At 37.6% G+C, this 20,787-nt stretch overlaps 2 protein-coding genes across 2 annotated transcripts; one reads left to right on the forward strand and one right to left on the reverse strand.

Annotated features, from left to right (window-relative positions):
• Positions 1 to 5,637: 5,637 nt before the first annotated feature.
• On the forward strand, positions 5,638 to 9,877 carry LOC126802974 (replication factor C subunit 3-like). The gene is made up of 11 exons (XM_050530698.1): positions 5,638 to 6,453; positions 6,603 to 6,713; positions 6,839 to 6,871; positions 7,585 to 7,759; positions 7,837 to 8,015; positions 8,122 to 8,258; positions 8,420 to 8,518; positions 8,809 to 8,878; positions 8,970 to 9,047; positions 9,160 to 9,283; positions 9,373 to 9,877. The coding sequence occupies exons 1-11, from the start codon at positions 5,638 to 5,640 to the stop codon at positions 9,441 to 9,443; spliced, it is 1,893 nt and encodes a 630-aa protein (XP_050386655.1). The 3' UTR covers positions 9,444 to 9,877.
• Positions 9,878 to 11,683: 1,806 nt separating this feature from the next.
• Positions 11,684 to 20,544, reverse strand: LOC126801761 (protein transport protein SEC23). The gene is made up of 11 exons (XM_050529217.1): positions 19,616 to 20,544; positions 18,881 to 19,042; positions 16,555 to 16,697; positions 15,731 to 15,806; positions 15,485 to 15,660; positions 15,310 to 15,391; positions 14,772 to 14,849; positions 14,075 to 14,236; positions 13,689 to 13,952; positions 12,546 to 12,650; positions 11,684 to 12,136 (listed from the first exon to the last, which is right to left on the reverse strand). Exons 1-11 carry the CDS (start codon positions 20,510 to 20,512, stop codon positions 11,996 to 11,998), a joined length of 2,286 nt encoding a protein of 761 aa, XP_050385174.1. The 5' UTR covers positions 20,513 to 20,544; the 3' UTR covers positions 11,684 to 11,995.
• Positions 20,545 to 20,787: the final 243 nt, after the last annotated feature.

Consider the following 20,787-nt stretch of genomic DNA (forward strand, 5'->3'; position numbering starts at 1 on the left):
GGGATCTATTTTCCATGCACCACAAGAAGTTGGTGGAGGAGGGAGAAAAGTGGATGAAAGACACTGCAGGTTCTTGTTCTGTCGTGGGAGCACTTATTGTAACAATAATTTTTGCTGCTGCCTTCACAGTTCCTGGAGGAAATAATGGTGGTACAGGCTTTCCCATATTTGTTGAAGACAAGTTATTTGGTCTGTTTATACTTTCAGATGCTGTATCACTCTTTTCTTCCACAACTTCCTCATTAATGTTTCTGGAAATTTTGACATCACGGTATAATCTGTCACGACCCCGAAATTTAAGTATGAAACTCGAATTTGAATCTATGACAAACTCTAAAAAAATCTCAATAAATCGAAATCATTTTAATGTCACAGCGGATTATTACTGAGTTCATAGTACGACTCAGTTAAAATTGATTACTACAAACAATTTATAATTCAAGCATTATATCAAATGGAAATGTAAAATCATCTCAATCCTTACTACAAGATAAAATGAAACAACTTCAAAGTCTTCATAGTTGTCCGTCGATTCCGCTAATTCACACCTGCGAAACTATCCCCTACACCATCGAATAGGTGCACCGGGATTGTAAACACAAATCCGGTAAGTTTTGCAGCTCGTATGAGTAAAACAACAATATAACTTGCATATAAATGCATAAGAAAATACATAAAGCATCAATCATAAATGCACTCATGAGTCATTAGACGGCCCATCTGTTGTCCAATAATATATGAAAATATAAGTGCTCATGAGAAATCGGACAACACCTCTCTTTACCCAAATACATGTATAATATGGGTACCCATGAGCGCTGGTACACCTCTGTTACCCCTCATGTTAGTACACCGCTCGACATTGGGCAACCACTTGCTACCCAATATCCAAAATATGTGTACTCATAAGCGTCGGTACACCTTTGTTACCCCTCATGTTAGTACCCCGGCAGACAGACTAGAGCTCTAACTGTATCGTAACTGTCGCCCGGCCAAGGCTAGGTTCCGACATACCAACACGTCCGAAGACAGGTCCACAGACCACAAAAACGTTTTAACATAACTCAAGTTAAAACCACGTACAAACAACCATCACATGTTATTGTACAAATCCAAGAGACATGCTCAAATAAATAAATATCAACGCAATAATGAACCCATTCACAAATGGAAATTATGACAGTATATAATATAACAAACCATATATATGTACCTATTTTACCAATTATACACATACACAATCCACTATATCATATACATATCATAGTTCTTTCTTTTTAATTAAGCGTAATTATGAATATCCGAAAGGGTAGATTCATCACTGTGAGATTTTTACTCACCTTATAATCCTAAGCGTAAATTCCACGATTTCGAACTCGAATCTTTTACTTGTTGCGTCGATCACCTAGAATAGATAAGAAGTAAATTTATAAGTGTTACGTAAAACCTTAAATGCCGAAATAGTAATTTCTGGTTTTTACGAAATTACTGTTCATCAATTTCTGGTTTTTACAAAATTATTGTTCATGTAATTACTATTCACGTATTACTGTACAAATACATATTCATTACGTATTCATGTACGAGTACATACTATTTACATATTTTTGTACGAGTACATACAATTTACGTATTCATGTACATCCAAGTACTATTTCATCGTAAATACTGTCTCAGTAAATAATAATTACCGATTTACCATTCAGAAATTACTTTACAATTATTGTACATAAATTACATTTACTGTATGTAATTTACTGTTTATATTTACTGTATGTAAAATAATTTTACATTCACAGTATGTAAAATAATTTTACATTCACCGTATGTAAAATAATTTTACAAAAATTTACTGTTTCAAAATCACTGCACACGTGGCGGCGCATGGCTTGCCCACCGTCGCCCAACCCTTCTCCTTTCCTTCCCCTCTTCCCCTCCACGGCCCAAGGCCGCCTCCTACCCTCCTCACGGTCCCTCACGCGCCGCCTAAGGCGGCTGTATCCTCACCACCCCCTCCTCATCCGATCCTCCCCCAAATTGATCCAATACAACCAAAATTTCACAAACAAGCATCTCAACAATCAATTCAATCACACCCTTACCTAATTCGTGCTCCTTGGATCCACCGGAGTGTCGCCAGATGTGCTAGAACCAGGCGGCGGTGGATTTGAGCATAGGACGAGGCGGTGACTTGGTTTCGAGCTCCGATCGCTTCACAGGTGGTGCCAGGGATGAGGAGAGGTGGAGACGTGCTAGCCTCGGGCACTAGCGTCGCCAGAGGTGCAGCTCGGATGGCGGAGGGAGTTGCGGGGCCTCGGGTTGTCGCGCGAGAGCTCATGGTGGTGAGGGGAGGCGTGTCGAGCTCGGGGTCGGTTGCGGGGGGCCTTGCGAGGCTTTTGGGCGAGGCGGTGAGGCTCACGGTGGTCTAATCGGTGAGATCGCTGGCGAAGTTCTCTGAGGGAGGGAGAGATCGGGGAGAGAGAAGAGAGAGAAGAGGGAGGCGGGTGAGAGGGGTTTCAGAAAATAGAAACCCTAATCTCAAAAATTCTCTTTTTATACCCACTTCCAAAATCGGAAACTAACTGCCGTCGTTAATAATTGCCACGTACGATGTCCGATTAGAACGCGTGACATGTCCACGAACTCGTATCGACGAGCTCTACAACTCTCGTGAAGGAATTTTTCAGAAACGAGCGACGGAGTAAAAGTTGATTCTCGCGTCGCGGAAACGTAACGTTTTTCCAATTTAGTTTTCCGAATACGGTTTCATTTTCAATTTCAACACGTCGCGAAGCGAAGCAAACGCGGTTTATTAATTTTACAAAATTTATTAATTCCTACCAAACTCATAATTGATTCTGAAAAATCAGGTCATTACATAATCAGATATAATAGATGAGTTTATCATATGTTGTATTTCATTCACGTTCATATCATACATTTATAGGAATCATCTAATATGATCACTTAACACAAAAGTTAATTACTACAACTACATAAATACATAAGTCAAAAGTTGTTGAGCTAACAATATAAATGCATCAATATAAGTCAAAAGTTGAGCTAACAGGTATGCAGAAGATGACTTCCTCGTATCCTTGCCAAGAAAGATTTTAGAGCAAATTAGAGATAAGCCCGATAATAAAGACACCTTTTAAAATTAGATCTACACCTATAATCTTTTTTAATCTGCACCCAATGTGAACCATAGATTGACTATGTTGTCCTTTTAACATGAGTACACAAATCGTCCTTGATTATAGTTGCTTATTGTAATTCAAATTCATTTTCATTCTCATAATTGATTTCTCTATTAAATTCAAGTGATTACTCTATATATGTCAAAATATTCTCATTGAGTCATTTGAATAGTATTCATTTTTTTTATATAAAATCCAATTATGGCTTCAAAATTTGAAGAGAATATGTTTGTCTAGGCAAGCATGCATACCATACTACTTACTTGTGCTTATGAAAAACATCTGAGTTTTGAAAGAAAAAATAGGGTATGTGATTAGATCAAGAAATTCGCAAATTGTTTTTAGTGATTTTGTTATCACTTCTAGACTCACATTTGGTGTTTGTGTACTTACGCTAAAAATGTCTACTTGTAAGGTATGTCTTTTGTTCTTTGATTTCTTTCTTCTACTACATTCGTAGTTTTACCTACAAATATAGCTAATATATATGTAATTGAGGTTCAAGTGTAACCTAAATGCAAAGTGTTATCTTCTTCAATTATAGTTATAACATAGTAAGTAACCTAACAAAGAGATCAAAAAATATATTATTCATGTATCTTACAAAAACAATGTCTGATAATCAGGTACCTTAATGAATAGTCATTGTATAAAGACTTTCAAGCTAATGTACATAGTTAACTCACATCATATATATATACCTAAAAAATATGTTGACGAGAAAAATAATCCTAATACATAGGTAAAGAAAAAGTAAAAGTCAAATCAACTTTTACTTGGGCAAATAATATGAAATCTTCCCTCTAAAATAGAAGGTTTAGATTATCCAAAAATAAAATTTATTAAAATATTTCAATTAGGAAAACTACATCAATATGACCATAATGATAAATTTAATAAAAATTGCAAATAAAAATGGACCAATTGAAAGATGGGAAAGATCTACAATTAAGGTATTTAATTATCACGTTATTTTTGGTAATTGACTTATAGTTAACAGATTTAAATTGTGGCAATTTATGTAATTTTTCTTAAAACAAAACCTAATAGTTTGGACTAAATGTCAAAATGTGGGAGTGGGTTTAGATTAGAATGGGGTTAGAAAATTGGGTGTATAATGAAATACCCCAAGATTTTAATAGGCCTTTCAGCACTGTTTCTCTCTATCGCAACCATGATGCTAGCATTTGGCGCTTCTCTTCTCATTATGCTTCAAGGAAAACCATGGACTGTGTTTCCAATGATTTCTCTTGCTATTATTCCAGTGAGCTTATTTGCTTGCATGAAATTTCCTCTGTTTGTTGAAATTTTCAACAATACATATCGCTCAAGAGTGTTCAACAAAAAAGTCAAACCCTGGTTATAGGTACTTTTGTGATGATGATGTGAGGTGATCAGATGAACATGTATCAGATAGTCTTTCAGTTCTGTTATGTATATTATATAAACCTTTTTATCTGTCATTCCCATGTAAGGTCTTGCTATTATATATCCGTCATAATAACATAGAGGAACAGCGCTTATACTAGCTATGTGTTTCTAATGATTCTTGGTATATATTCTTGATTGCTTTTGGCTTCACAACTTCAATTTGGAGGCCATGTTGAACAAACAATGTTTTAGGCTCGATTCCTCAGATCTAAGTTATGCCTTGAGCTTGACATGAGGCATCTTGAAAGCCTATGATCTTGTCAGTCCCTCCCAAGGAGCGAATTGACTCTTGAATTCGTGACCTGCCTCTGTTATATTGCTGTTACGGTGCTAGTTCATCTGAATGCTTACTGCTGATCCTTGAACAAGGTCAAAGAACAGCAGATAGGCTTGGTCTAGGAAATCACTGTCCCAGAGGTTCCAGTTTAGCATCTTCATTTTAAGCATAACCAAGAGGGCTGTGACAATCCAAACAAGGATTAGTCTAGTCCCAGCAGGGTTTCATGAAAAACCATGGTGATGTTCAGTTCAAGAAAACCTACCTGGAATTGTGGATAGTACGTACACTTAGTTGGCAGTTAGCACCAGAAGTTCTTTGAAAACTCGAATTTTGATCAATTACTGTCTGGCATGTACAAGGCACAAAGCTCCCAAACAAAAGCCAACAATCACCAAAAACAATTTTCTTCTAAAATAATGTCTAGAATCGTATATGCTATCAAATACGGCTGCTGCTGCATGATATATTTAATTTAATATGTCCCTCAAATCGTCCAAGTTTAACCAAAATCATATAGTTCATAACGCCATCTTTCTCCATGAAATTTCACGCCCCTCCTAGAAATTGTCACCATCTTTCTCTCACCATCTTATCTTACAGCACAAGATTCACAAAACATCACCATCATACGTACCAAAAATTCCCTTGACCTGATCCATGATCAATTAAATCTATTGCAAGCAGCATTAGAACTTGCAGACTCGCCTTTGCATATTCTTGCATGCAATGCCAACCCCTTCAGTCCCAAGTTCTTCTTCCTATCCCCAGCTCTCCCACACTAATCAGCTACCTACTCCAGCTCGCTCTGTGTCTTCAACTCCCATCTCGAAAGCACCAACTTCGAAGCTCTCGTGGGGGCAGAAGATACAAAGACTCCTGGGAAGGAGGAGTACTAGCGAGTCGAACTTCACACAAGAGAGTCTGGAGCACCACAACCGCAGACAGGATAGTCTCGATCGTGAGCTTCAGAACAGGGTTCAGGAAATCAGTCTCCGTGAGGCCTTCACTGCCGAGCTTGAGAGAGACTTTCCAAAATACAGTCCATACTACATTCGTGGACTCACATATCCAAATCCGAAAGCTCTTGTACCTTCTAGTCCTGGACCAGCCGCAAGCCAACCATCTTCTGCTGCTACTCGGAGCTCTTTCTCAACTATCTTGATTAAACTGAAGGAGTGGAGCTCGTGCAGTTCCCGCTCTGTGAAAGACAAGCTTTACGACAAGAGGCTTAAGGCTCAAGCAAGCTACAGTACTCCAGTGAAATCTAGGCGTGCTACACCAGTAACACCAAATGAACTGTCCATTCATTCCGAAACATCGAATATGGTGGTAACCGATCGTGAAGACATCATCGGCACTGTTGAAAACAAAGAGAAGCCATTGAGGGAGAGAGTACTTGGAGCAGCAGCTGCGGCTGCTACACCAGAAAAGGCCGAAAAGGTGACAGATGTAAAAGAGTATATATGGGCAGACAAGTACCAGCCTCAGTGCCTGGAAGATTTCATATGCAACAGAGACAAAGCAACTCAGCTACAGGTTCTGGTATGCATCAAAAACCCTTTCCAATCAATTGAATAATTCATCTTTATCTGTAATATCCATGTTGCATATGATGATATAGTACCTTCTTTTGTTCTTTTGGTCTGATTACATATGATATGGTAGATTACTTGATGATTGATGTATCACAGGCCAGAGGTGGAGGGTGTGGACATTTCATATTCGAAGGGCCTCCGGGAGTGGGCAAGAGAACTATGATCTGGGCTATGTTGAGAGAGGCTTTTGGACGTGACACTATACAAGTATGTTAAGAGTCTTTACATCGTACAGTTCTTTTGAAGATCAACTGCATATATGATATATTGTTCTTTGATAAATTAACAGCTTTTGTTGATATTAGTTCTTCTTTTCCCCTTAAAATGATCAGGCTAGGGAGGAATTCAAGGCATTCGACTTGAAGGTAATTCTCTTACTTTGGAATCATCTGATCCTTACTCACTGACCACTTTTTTCCTATTGCTAAATTACAACAAATGAAATCAGACTTTTCAACATATCATCCGCACAATTGTGGCTATAAAATTGCTCTCATCGAAATATGACGTCCTCTCATAAAAAAAACATATCATCTGTAGTTGTATGATGTATATATCAAACATATTTAACAAAACTTAATTGAAAATCATTATAAATATGAGAATAGAAACAAAGAAAAAAAGCAGAACAAATTAAAAAATACTAATTATTATACATGATTTACAGCACAAGGAATTTACATCATTGTTCCCTAATCGGACTACGTCCAAAACAAATAAAGATAAGGAATGCAGTAGTAGGAATGTAGGATCGATGCTAAAAATATATAACATGTTAAGAACTGAAGAAGAACATTACCGGTTTCAAACCTTGATTTCAATTATGAGCAATGTAATCCATAGATTAGTTCAAGCCCAGTATACTATGCCTCAAAGCTAGAGAGAAAATACAAAAACGGATCAATAATCAAATGTGGCCGAGTCTTCTTATATGTGCATTATGACACTTCATTATCTACATATATATATATATATATGTATATCAGTCCCTATATATATATATATATATATATATATATCATATGTAGGCATTATATATAAAGACTGACTTTGTCTGGAATTATTTTCATGTATATAGGGTGAAGTGGTAGGCAGTATTGAAGTACATGTCAAGCAATCTCCTCAACATGTAGAAGTGAATCTCTCTGAACTGAAGGGTTATGAGAAGCATGTAATTGTTGAACTCATGAAGGAAACACAGCCCAAGATGCCTAATAAATCAACTTTGCCATGCAGCCTTGACAACTGCCGAGGTATATGTACGAATTAAATTTGAATTAAATTATACATGGGATATTAGGATGAAAAAGTTTCACATGTATTTCTGCAGCACTGATCTTATATGAGGCAGACAAGCTATCCACAGATGCCCTACTTTATATTAAGTGGCTCTTAGAAAGGTATAAAGGGTGTAATAAGGTCTTCTTCTGCTGTTCTGATGTCGCAAAGCTTCAGGCCATCAAGTCAATTTGTACTGTCGTTGAGCTTTTACCGCCTTCTAAGAATGAGGTGCGGACTTGTACTAGTAGTAATCCTAACAATTGAAATGACAAAATACATAATCTCTAGTTCTGTAAAAATACCTTGTTTCTAAGCATCTTCTCTGCATTTTCAGATTGTTGAAGTTTTAAAATTTATAGCCAAACAAGAAGGCATAGATTTGCCGCATCAACTCGCTGAAAGGTTCGCTGAGAGTTCTAAAAACAGCTGCCGTCTGGCAATTCGTTCATTTGAGGCCACATGGAAAAAGGGGTAAGAGAGTTCTTGGTGTGAATTTTACATACACATGCAACTTGAACTTTTTTTTTTATGGAATATGCAACTTGAACATTTGAAGTTGTTTAGTTTTACTATATACTCCTTTTTCCATAATTATTTGTAATTTTATGTGCGCTTGAATGATGTACGTGCAGTTCTTATCCCTTTAAAGAAGATCAAGTAATTTTGACAGGTTGGGAGGATGAAATTGCAGATATTGGCAAGAAGATGATCGACGAGCAAAGCCCGAAACAGTATGTTCCCTGAAATCTTGAGACCATCTTTGTTAAATTTTAAGTGGAACTAAACACTATCAAATTACTGCATTGGCGCATTGGGGAAGTACTAGTTGTTCAATGAGTGTCAATTATATATAACTTTCCTTTTACACTATGCATGTAGGTATGAGCTATTTAATCAATAATGCCGATGAGGTTCTATAAAATTCCACAGATTAAAATTTTATGTTGGATAAACTATTCTGAATTGGGATTTGATTTGTAAACAAGAAAATTAAAATGAATCAATCCATGTCCTTCGACAGGCTATACATTATCCGGGGAAAGCTTCAAAATCTGATCGTTCATGGTGTATCTCCTGAATTTATTTTCAAAGTAAGATTTGTCTTGCCTTAAAAACTATGATGGAACGATATGTTAAGTTTTGCTTCCATACCTGAAAAACAATGGTGCCTACATTGTGCAGTCCCTAGTTGCAGAGCTGAAGAAGTATTTGGATGGGAACTGTCAGGTTCGACTTGAAGGCATGTATGGTGAATTCAATGTATGAATACCAAATCACTCCAAACTTTTCTTCCGGTAAATTTTAGTCTGTTCTCTAATGAATAATGCATGTCATGCTTATCATGTTATCAAATTATCTTCTATAAATGCAGAGGAATGACGAATCTATGTTTGAGAGTGACAAAGCACTGACAGTTTCTCGACATCATGAGGAAACGGGTAAAAGGATCAATGATTCATCCAAGAAGAATATACACAAGTTCATGAGGATTGAGGGTAAAGCACCTGCGCATGACTTCAAGAGAATTCATCATTGTTGTGTCTCATATTTTGGCTTAACACAAGTTCACTCTCATTTTTTGCAGAGTTTATAGCCAAATTCATGAGCACCTACAAGGGTTACATGAGTACCAAAACTTATGATACTCCAACATAGCTAGGGAAAGACTTCTTTTTGGCCAGCTAGCCAAAGAAAACTCCCAACAGAACTATTATGTCTTGATACTTACATCCGGAATATGCTCTCTTCTGTTTGTAATCATACTTCTTCAGGAGAATGCTCTCTTCTGTTTGTAATCAGATCGCTGCTGCTGAAAACTATCATTGTTTCTTGTTTTACGCGTGAGTAGATAGCGTACTATCACGCATGGGGCCTTGAACTATACGCGTGTATCTACTATGGAACTTAATAAGGTATTGTACGCTGACAAGAGTATTTGTCAGATTACATGTTGAATTTGGAGTGTACAAAATGGTCTGCTACTTTGCTCATGATGTAAAGAGATCGAATGATAGGCATGCTCTCTATTAGCAATGTAAATATCAAATATCAGTACCTCTACCTTTCTTGTTTTCCGACAAAAGGGTTTGACAAAAAAAAAACCTGCAGAACTGACAGCTCAACGTAACCCAGAAGTCTAAATGGGATGTATGATGTATGATGTAGGATGTAGGATGTATCACAAGAAATATTTGGCCTCTATGTTTGATACAATTCTTGTGTATATAAACACTAAATGGGGCAAGTTTAACAGAAATTTCGAGATTCACACAATTTGAATTTGTTAGCACTATTCAGTACAAAGTCCAAAGCTTCTTGAGAACGGCCACTTATTTAACAAACTAGTTTGTGTTCAATTCAGTGTTGAGTCTCATCAGAATATAAGCTCTTGCCTGACCAGCACTCTTCAACCATCTTTTTTCATTCAGTTTCCCCATATGTTATGTACCACTGATCTGTGAGTGCTAAAATACATTCATCACCTGACTGGGACATATACGATTCCTTCTCCGGCTGCTTGCTTCTTATTAAAGATTTCACCTCCTTCTCTTTCTTCCCTATGAATTCTCCCAGTCAGTGTTCCTTCATTGTAGCATGCCAATATGCTGGCTCCTTCTAGCTTCTCTTTCTCATTTTGATTTTGAGATCTTCACAGACCTTTCTTCGCAGCCGGCTGATCTCCAAATCCCAGAATCTTGACAATTGAGATGACTTCGAAAGGACTTTAAATCATGCAAGGTCATATAGTCATCATAATGTCACGTCCCGTTTTCGGGAGTGTCAATCGTGGGCGTCGCTGGTTATAAGAACATCAGGCATATGTGAGATTTACTCCAAGATTAAAAGTGTGGGAGATACATGGCTACTCCTTCCAAGGGGTTCAGACAGGCCGACCCGGTTCAGTTTGGGGAACTTGTCGCTTGTCGGGGACTTAACGTCGAAGAAATGAGTTGGCCGCCCTACACACAGGTTGGGGTCTGGAGCCGATCCCCTGATGAGCCCAAGGTAGGGCGAAACCAATGCATTGCCCCGTTGGATAAGACTGGCTTCATGGAGATGGAGCGCCGTATGGATCAAGTGTGACAACCGAATGGCTAGGTCCGTGACAATAAGCTCTACATCAGTAGGTACGCTGGTCAGTCACTATATATCCCAGTGCCTTTGTTAGTTTGCCCGGTGAGCATAGGAAGGTCATCCCAATGATTTGATTCAATGCAAGGTGGTGACTTCAATGGAAGACCAATCAAACCATACTGGAAAGTTCGACCAATCAGGTACGTTTCTCTGGAACCCTACTGTACTTCTGATAGGAAAGACTCCTAGCTGCTCTACGTGCAAGATTAACACAATCAGTATCATTGATCTCAAAGGCTCCATACTTGCTATCAGTTAACACCCACGCGTTTGTTTGGCCATACAAGGTCTCTGGTCTCGATGTTGCTGCTACTAGGAATACCTTCCTCCTTTCAGCACTGAACCATTTATCATGTTTGGGTTAACTTGTTAGTATTCAACATCTATTTAAACTACAGAGAGTATGGAAGTATTGGTGCAAGTATGGAAGTATTTGCAAATTATTCTCAGTAACCGAGCCAAAAGTAGCAACCAGGTCGATTCAGGCTGGTTCCTTCACTTCCTGATTCCCAGGGACTATCCCTATGATGCTATGGATAAGAGAAACAACAAAAGGGGATCGTAAAGCAATAGGCAAGCGAAATGCCTCTTGATGCAAAGGAAAGCAATCTCAAGCTAAACTAGAGTATAAAGTTTTCTGTTACTATGCGAGCCAACCATCAAGCATTCAGGCACAAAAGAAAAAAAATTATCTGCGAGGACAGTTCTCAGAGTTCACAAATAATTCGTCCAAGTTGATACCAAATAGAACATTCATACGTGTTGTGGCCTTGCAACTACTAAATTCAGATATAGCTGCCGTGTTGACATCTCAAAGAAAAAGTCGAATGTCTCATTGTCTCAAATGAAAATGTTTTGCAACTTTCATATGCGCACTTATCACTCCTGCTTGAAGTCTCCATATATGCTCTTAAAGTACCAGTCTGATCTGTTCATTGATTTTATTTCCAAAATCGAGTATAACAAACTTTTGTATACTTAAGAGCCCCATACTAATTTGACTTAAATACGTATGCAATTACTGTACAAGGAATTAAGACAAATGATACAAAACTGCTGCATAACCTCATGCATTATTGAACTGCTAATCTCTGGAGATGATCCAAGAAGACTTCAAAACTAACATCATCTGTAAAGATAATATCCCCTCCTGGAAGTGGACCTTCATTGTTATACGTAGCTGAAGGATTCAACTTTGCCAAAAGAAAACGAGCCTGCACAAGGACATAATGGAAGTGCACGAGTTATAACATATTCCACTTAAAAAATGCATGTAGCTTTTAGTTATAACCCCTCGACCAGAAACCTATAACTATTAATCATCAAGTGATCACACATACTGCAAAAGTGAACAGATACGTTTCTAATTTTCAATTCAGAAGTTTAATTAATGTCAATTTTAAATAAACAATGAAATGCAGCAAGATACATGGTTGAAAAAGATTATGCAAAGGATATACTAATTTGTCACCAATGAGTTACTATTCAGCAACAGCAACTCTGCAAGCATGATCTAGCTTCCAACATTTACTGACACCCTACCAAAGCATCCATTGGACAACAGAGGTATAGGTCTTGGTTGGTATTAAACAGATTGATAATAAGAGACAGCGTCACATTTACCTGAGAACCATGCTGATCACAAACCACTAGGCGAGGCACTGGAAATCTCTCCTTGATTATTGTATCTGAATCATCGCAAGGAGCTTGTAACAATTGAGCAAATGCCTGTGAGCAAAAAAAAAAGTGGAGTTGAGAAATAGGGGTTTACTCATGTCAACATCCTACTATAGCCAGAACTAAAAGCAGAAAATTCTCATCAGAGATCCTGACATTTTATTTATTTACTGATAAGTATAATCAAAACTACATTCGGCTCACATGCAAACCATCATGCCACAATTTAAGACCAGGCCAGAAGAATACACTACCATGCAATGTGATACCTTATTTAGGGGAGGTGTTTAAAAAAGAAAGGAACACCTAATAAAATACTTTTTTGCTAAAAGGAAAGATAAACCCTAGAGCGAAAAAGAACATCAGTATAAGAATCTATGTAGTCCTATGCACATACACATTGCTACTGCAAACACGTTATAAGTAGGTCACATTTTCCAGAAATTTCGGTAGGCTGTGCTGTGTTTTGGTTTCTTTCACCACTGAAGGAAAAAATAAACCCAAGGGTGAATAGAAAAATTTACTGATGAAAACAGGTACCTAGTAGGCCACGTCTTAAAAAGATTGATAGACAGTGATCGTGGGGTTTTGGTTATCTCCACTCCACAGAGAATACATCATAGTACAGGTATATGACAAAGGAAGTAAAACATTGTTAACAAAAGACAACAACAGCAAAATTGCATTCGATGATTCTTTTGGCAAGAAAATAATCAACTGTATAAATAAACTTAAGGCCATTAGGGTCATGTCTAAAATCAAAGTAGAATCAGTACCCCCTTGTGAATCCATACTCTGTCAATTATCTATCCAGCATATCTCTAATTCTTATAGAAAAATAAGTAAATTGAATGGTCCTGAAAGTTGATTTAAAAAAGAATATAAAGCATTTGTGTAATTTTCTTTATAAAGATTAAAGAAAAGTTGGTTAAGAGAAATTTGTCAAGAGGAAAGAATAACAAAGCATACAAAACTTCCAGCTACTGGATATGTTGCATTCCAAACATATGAGATGACTGTAAAGCCAAACATAGACACAAGTAAAGATAAGCATTTGCTGTTCATGTCAGGATTGACTGGAAAGAATACCTGATGTTCAGGCAAATTTTGATATCCAGCTTTTCGCCACTGAGCAATAGTTGAACCATGAAAAACGACAACGGTAAAATAAGCGTCTAAAAGCAGAATCCTGTCTGCGGCAATGGCGGCAACATCAAGAAGTGCAGGCTCAGGGCCTGAATGAAATGAGTAAGAAATCAATGAAGGCTGAATCATCACTACTGTATTGGTAACATTTTCCCTATTCAAAATCATTCTGTAGTATGCCGTTTCATCTGGACTGTTGTTGAAAACCTGTAAGAGAATTTCATCCAACTTAAACCACAAACTTTATATAATAGAAAATTTTAATGGAACCGGACTCCTGAAAGAAATATATATATATATATATATATATATATATATATATAATATACCTGAACAAATTGAGAACGCCGTAAATGAAACATAAATTGAGGGAAAATGGAAAACCGCGGAGATAAGCTAAAAGATGACGGACTGTCCTTCTGGTAATCCCCAAACCGAGAACACATATGTATCAATGATTTATCCAACCATCTTATGGGATCAAATTCCGCCTGTATCACCAAGGACAATATATCATGAAATTTGCACAAGATTTGTGAATGCTATCATATTCGAGAAACTAAAATGTCCAAAATGTATATAAATAATCTAAACTGCTAAGTGATCATTTTTCCAAAGAGCAACTCAAAATATCATAAAATTATAATCAAATTTCATAATCATACACTTTAGCAGCTAATACTAATGCTCTTTTCTTTTAGCACTGATGCCTGTCCCTGCTCATTTCCTTCACCAGTACACTTGTCTCTCAGTAAACTTTGGAATAACTATTTACAAAAGCTCTACTCTCTAGCACTAAAAATAACATGTTCCTCTTGTTCTGCATTTGGAAAGTACAAAATCGAAAATAAAATCCTCGTATTGGCATGTTTGGGTTGAACAGTTCTTTGTGAGAGAAAGGAATAAAAATCACTCACAATCAGTATCATCAAAATATAATATAGAAAAGTTTGTGCCAAATAACAAGGAACGCTTGTTTTCCACACGTTTGGATTCAAAGACCTGAGATTCTGGGTTATAGATTACCTCAGTTTCCATTTTGAAAGAAACTAGGCGTGCCATGACTACAGCAGCGGCTTCTTGATCAAATCCAGCAATCAAGTCCTGTGGGACAATACATTAATTTCAGACGTCCATATGAAATTATATAGAACCAATACTTGTTAACATGCATCCGAATCCCCAAAGCAGTAATAGCTAAACTATAAAATCACACTGCAATGCAGTGGAATGTAAACTGTATTTAGGCAAGAAAACCATGATATCAAATCAGATGTTGCTGAGCTAATGATGTAAATGAGAGAGAGAGAGAGCACATGCTCTACGGACTATGAAATCAGTTAAATGGAAAAAAAAATACATTTACATGTCATACGATATATAATGAAAACTATTACATAAATTATCTTTCACTAATGTCATGGTTCCAGATTTTTAATTAATTCAACATTTAAGAGACATTAAAGCAAGACTTTTTTTTTATTTATAATACTGAAGCCCACTTCATAGGTGTTTGTGTATTAAAACAAACAATGAGTCAAATATGGAGGACATCAAGACTTGCCTGTATGCTTCCAGATCCAGTAATCCATCTTCTTGAAAGAGTTGTAACACGAAGTCTCATCTGACCATTATTATGCTGATAACTGAAGCAAAATATCTACAATAAGTAAACATGTTCCTCCTAGGCAACAACAGGGTAACAATTAGTTGAGAAGATTTTTGCAGGGAGTTCATACTATGTTAGGAACTGGAAGTAAAATTGATTGCTAGTTGGTTGCACAGAAGCATCTGGGATTTCCTTCTTAACAATTTCAAATATTAGACATAAGGATGTAGCTTTGTCAAGGCCACACATCTTCCACGCACTTGTACCACCCTGGCCAACGACTGTGTCGGAGCATAATGGACCTTTCTGCACAAGGTGACCAATACAAAAGTAAAAATTACGTCAACGAGAGATAACTAATTGCTGTAGAATATACCTTTTCAAGGGATGCACAAGGACCAATTATGCCCTGAACTTTTACGTCTTTTGAGCAGTTTATTTCAAATATGCCACTGCATAGAAGATTAAAAACAAGAATTCTGGTCAAGATTTAGCACAAGTTTCACAGATGGAAATTAAAAATATTAAGTTCCACAAAAGCAATTCATCCGTATATGTATGTCCACTGAGAGTCCTAAGCAACACAATATTTTTCAAGGAGCATTATATGGAAACTTACTGAAGCCATGTCATCACCTTAAGGAGTATAACTCATAACTAAAAGCTACAGAATTTGCTTTCACACAAAAAAAAAAGCAATATAATCTCCTTTATCCAAAAGAAAGAAATGAAATCTAAACACACTCAGTATGATCATACATTCATTAATCTCATACTACATCAACAACCAAGTCAAAACGGAGCAGAAGGTATTTAACAACATAGTATCTGTATCATCAGTCTCTAACACAATAAAGACAATTAAAGTTACATCTGCCGAAGCTTAATGCCAACTGAAGGAAAAACATTTAATCATATAGGGTTTTCCTGGAACAGTCTTTCCTGTAATTATTTAGGAGTCTCGTTCTCTGACCTCCTTAAAGCAATATGATCTAGTGGTATGAGTCTCTTTTTTTATTTTCTGAATGAAACATTAAATTAGCTTCCAGAGACAAGACTCGGTTCTTGATAATTACAAGGCAAGTAAATATATATGAACAAATTTCATAAGCCGAAAACAATGAGCAACTGGAATTCAAAACAAAATTTACACGAAACAGGAGGAATATTTCAGTACAAGATTGATTCAGGAAACCATACTTTGAAGATAAACCAAGCTCATGATCACCAGACTGGAAAACACGTATAAGTGAGTCTTTAAACACTGAATGACCAAAACTCTCAGCAAGCACAACCAATCCTCCAGTTCTTTCAACTGCAATTTTAAGTTCAGCAATCCCCACCTGAAAGAAAAGTACACCGTAGAGAACAAAATAAGATAACTTTATACTGACACGAAAATAAAATATCAGTAAAACCCCAGCCACAAGCTGAAGGAGCTCTAAAAAACACATTTAGTCACAGTGTCAGAACTACACTCCAATTTACAAAATGATCCCTTACTATCCCAGTCAATATGATACTCCTCCCTCAAAAAAGTATATAAAGAACACTTAGCTGCAACTTCTTGCCCAACTAATATTGCCAAAATACAGTTACCAATTCTAATATTGCAATTTGCAAATATATACACTATCTACAAAACCAAATGTCTGCATTCTGAGTTGGAGAAGTTGAAAGAGATTATTCCATTGGGTGAGTACATTGTAATCATGTTCAAGATAGGGGTTTATGCAGAATCTAAGTTGGTGTAGGAAATATTTTATAAGGATCAAGTCAGAGCCCTGGGAAAAGATATTACGTGGGACCCATCTATGATCATTGTAAGTTGTTAACCTCATAGACGGTGTTTAAAATGAGTCTACGGGTTGTTTAGTGTCACTATTGTTCAACTACATATTTAATATGTCTATGTTTCTCTCTAACCCAATTCTCAAACCCATCATGTTATTTAGAAAGATGAAATACCAACACCAGATAATGTACAAGTACTACTGTGGAAATACCAACATCTGACATAGAACTTTATTTATTAGAAAGGAAATTATAATGAAGGGGACAAGACATCCACTCAGAAGTACTCGAAGATCACCAGCAAAAAGATCCAACAAAGAAGAAAGAATCACCAAGCACAAAAACAAAAGAACTAAAAGACTTGTGCATCCCAATCTAAGAGAATAGTGATACAAGAACTCTGCCCAAAACTAAAAATGTTGAAGACATAAATAAATGCCGAGAAGCAGACACATCTGATAAGGTGCAAACTTCATCCATCCACATATCCTCAAAAGTTTTTCTAATATTTTCCATCCAAAAGACTAAAAAATAAAAACACAACCAATATCATCTCCCCAGAACCAACATTCAGTCTTCGTTAACAAAAACCGAACATTTCACACAACAAAGCCATATAAATTGCTAGAATGTCCCAGCTGAAATTACATCGACTACATACCCTTTTCCAAAATGTGAAAGCACTTGGACAGCAGATAAACAGATAACTCTCATTCGGCTATGTATTTGAGTAATTTGACACAAGCATCATTGACAAAAATTTACCCTCACACGTGCAATCATTTGAAACTGAAACCAGAACATTAGGAGGGGACTTGAGACTTGCAAATTAAAGATTAGGGTATTACTCAAGGAAGAGAAAGGTTGACCATCAACAGCTTAGAGTAATTTGCAAGAAAAATTGCTCAAAGCTTCCAAAATCCACCTTCTCTCATTGTCTAAATGAGACCAGCAAATGTCCACCAAAAGGCTCCGCAACTGCCCGATCATTGAGATAACCCAAAATCCAAACTCAATGAAGAAGACCACTAGTACACATCCTAGCAATGAGAAGGTATTTATGAGACCAGGAAAATAAATATATACAAGAATATGAACCAAACAGCTACGCCCCACCCTACCTTCTACACAGAACCTTTATCCACAGATGACCAACGGCAGAAAATGAATCAACTCGTTGTAGGAATGCTCTCCATGGGTTTTGCTTGAACAGATCACTTGGTTCTCCATATTGATCTCTAATAACGGCATACCAAAGGGACTCCTTTTTTAACTGATAATCATTTCTCAGGAAAGAATCTATCTTCTTCAAACTCTCCTCCCGTAAACCACATTCTTCTTGGCTATGAGAAACCACCTCCCAATTGGTTATGTGATCCTTTCTTCCTTGGTCTACACCTCCCAACAGAAAGCTTGTGACTAATCTCTCTGACCTATTAGCTCCTCCACTTGGGATATGAATAATGTGAGTAGGTATGCAACTACATTTGATATTCCATCTTTAAAAGTTGATATAGACTCTTTATCATTATATACAAAGATACAATAAAAAAAGGTAAGTATATATATTAACACTGAAAGGAAGGGAACAGTACTCACTCAAGACAATCCTAAATTACTAAGCTATACAGACTCCAGTTTCAGACATTCATTAGCACTAGATATTAATCAGCATATCTAATACATTACAAACTCATAAACAAAATAGACAAAGAAAAAGCCTGTTGATTACCTGGTCAAGTGCGCATGCAAAAAGATCAAGTACATGTCCTTGATGTACAAGCTGCTTTGAAAGTCCCTCATAGAACTTCACAGCTTTGTGAAAATGAGGGGCTGAATCTTTGTCCAGGTCCTTATGAGAACGAATTGGTTCAGATAGGCTTTTTGACACAATCTACAAAAGATACGCAATGACCAACTCAGTATTATCTCAATAGCTAAAAGAAGCAATTTGTATTAAAAGAAACCATATACTGGAAGGAGGGAAGGATAAATTGGAACTATCAAACTACTAAGCGAACTCACAGAGAGGCCTGAAAGTAAAACTGAGCATGAAGCACTACATGCATTCCGCCATCTATGTAAGGCATAAAGCTATACTTCTACCAAACACTAATCAGTAATCACCAAAATCCACTCATCAAATGTTCATTTCCTATTTGTAAGAATTCGTGTAAATTTAATCACTTTGGACCAAGACCATTATTAGGACTGCAATAACAAAACATGAAGCAAAATCAAACTCCACGAAAGAACTAATACTTCCGTATTAATTTTCTTCCAATAACTCTAGTAAGTTAATCTAGCAGGAAAGCTTTCCACATTAAACGGACCACAAGCCTTCCTCATCAACCATAAATACCAACTATAAGTCTGATATCTTCTGTTTAAAGTAAAGTAATGATCACCAAGAGTGACTTATTATCCAACTATGTCTATAATTATAAGCAGTTAGGAATACACTCACAGCACCCTGGCCTTCGGTCGATGGTCCACCGATGAATGCCATAATTCTGGCTCCTGAACCAGGCACACAAGCTCCCAACAAGCTCGCCGCAACACTCAGCGCAGTGCTGGTGCACCTGGTGGCCCGCTGATCCGCCGGAACCTGCCAGGGATCTCTCTGCAGCTCCTCCAGCACCAAATTGAGCGCGAATCCGCAGTCCGACGCCGGCAGCAGAAACCTGGCAATGCTCTCGGCAGACAAACCGTCCCTGGGGCCGGCAATGACGCCGGTCGTCGGCCTCGGCTTGTTCAGGAAGAAGCTCATCTGCTCCAGCAGCTGCTCCTTGTTGACTTCCTTGGATCCTTTGAACACATACGTCTTCGGAATCGTGGAGAATCCAAGCTCGTGGACATGGACGAAGCTCCCGAACGTGATGAGCCCGACGAGGGAGTGGTCCGGCAACAGCCCTAGGGCCTGCGACAGAGCCGACTTGAGATACGAGAGCTCCTCCTCGATCATGCACGTGTCGACGACGAAGATGAAGACGGGCGGCGTGGAAGGCTTCTCGAGGGAGGAGTTGTACTCGATGGTGGTGTATTGGGGGAAAAGCTCGGCGGGGAGATTGTCGTCGGAGATGGAGGCGTAGTGAGGGGGGAAGTGGTTGCGGGTGTAGCAGAAGGGGCAGATCCAGATCTTGGCGGCGTAATCGACGGTGGAGAAGGGGTTGAGGACGGAGCGGCAGGTGCGGCAGCGGAGAGGGGAGTAAGGGAGGAGAGGAAGGTTGGGGAAGGGCTTGATCGGAGTGTAGATGGCGGAGACGGGGACGACGCTGTTGGTGGACTCCTGCTTCGTTCCCGGAATTACATTCCACGGCATACGGACGCCGTCCTGGGTTTCTAGGTCGACGAATTCACTCATCTTTTGCTGAGAGAGAGAGAGAGAGAGGAGTGTGAGTTTTTATTCGTTCTTCTCCAATTCCGGTTGGTTGAGGAGGACAAAGCAACACCCGCTACTGCAAAAACCGTTTGATTAATTATAAAATAATACTATTTTTAAATATAAATTATAAAACAATCCGCTTCTTTTTCAATTATAAAAATATTATCTTAAATAACTAGAAAATAGTTAATAAATTTATAATAAAATTAAAAAATATTTAATTTTATAATATTTTCTAGACACTTTTACTTTTT

The sequence above is a fragment of the Argentina anserina genome, chromosome 7, assembly GCF_933775445.1.
Source record: "Argentina anserina chromosome 7, drPotAnse1.1, whole genome shotgun sequence".
In the NCBI taxonomy this organism is placed as follows: Eukaryota; Viridiplantae; Streptophyta; class Magnoliopsida; order Rosales; family Rosaceae; genus Argentina; species Argentina anserina.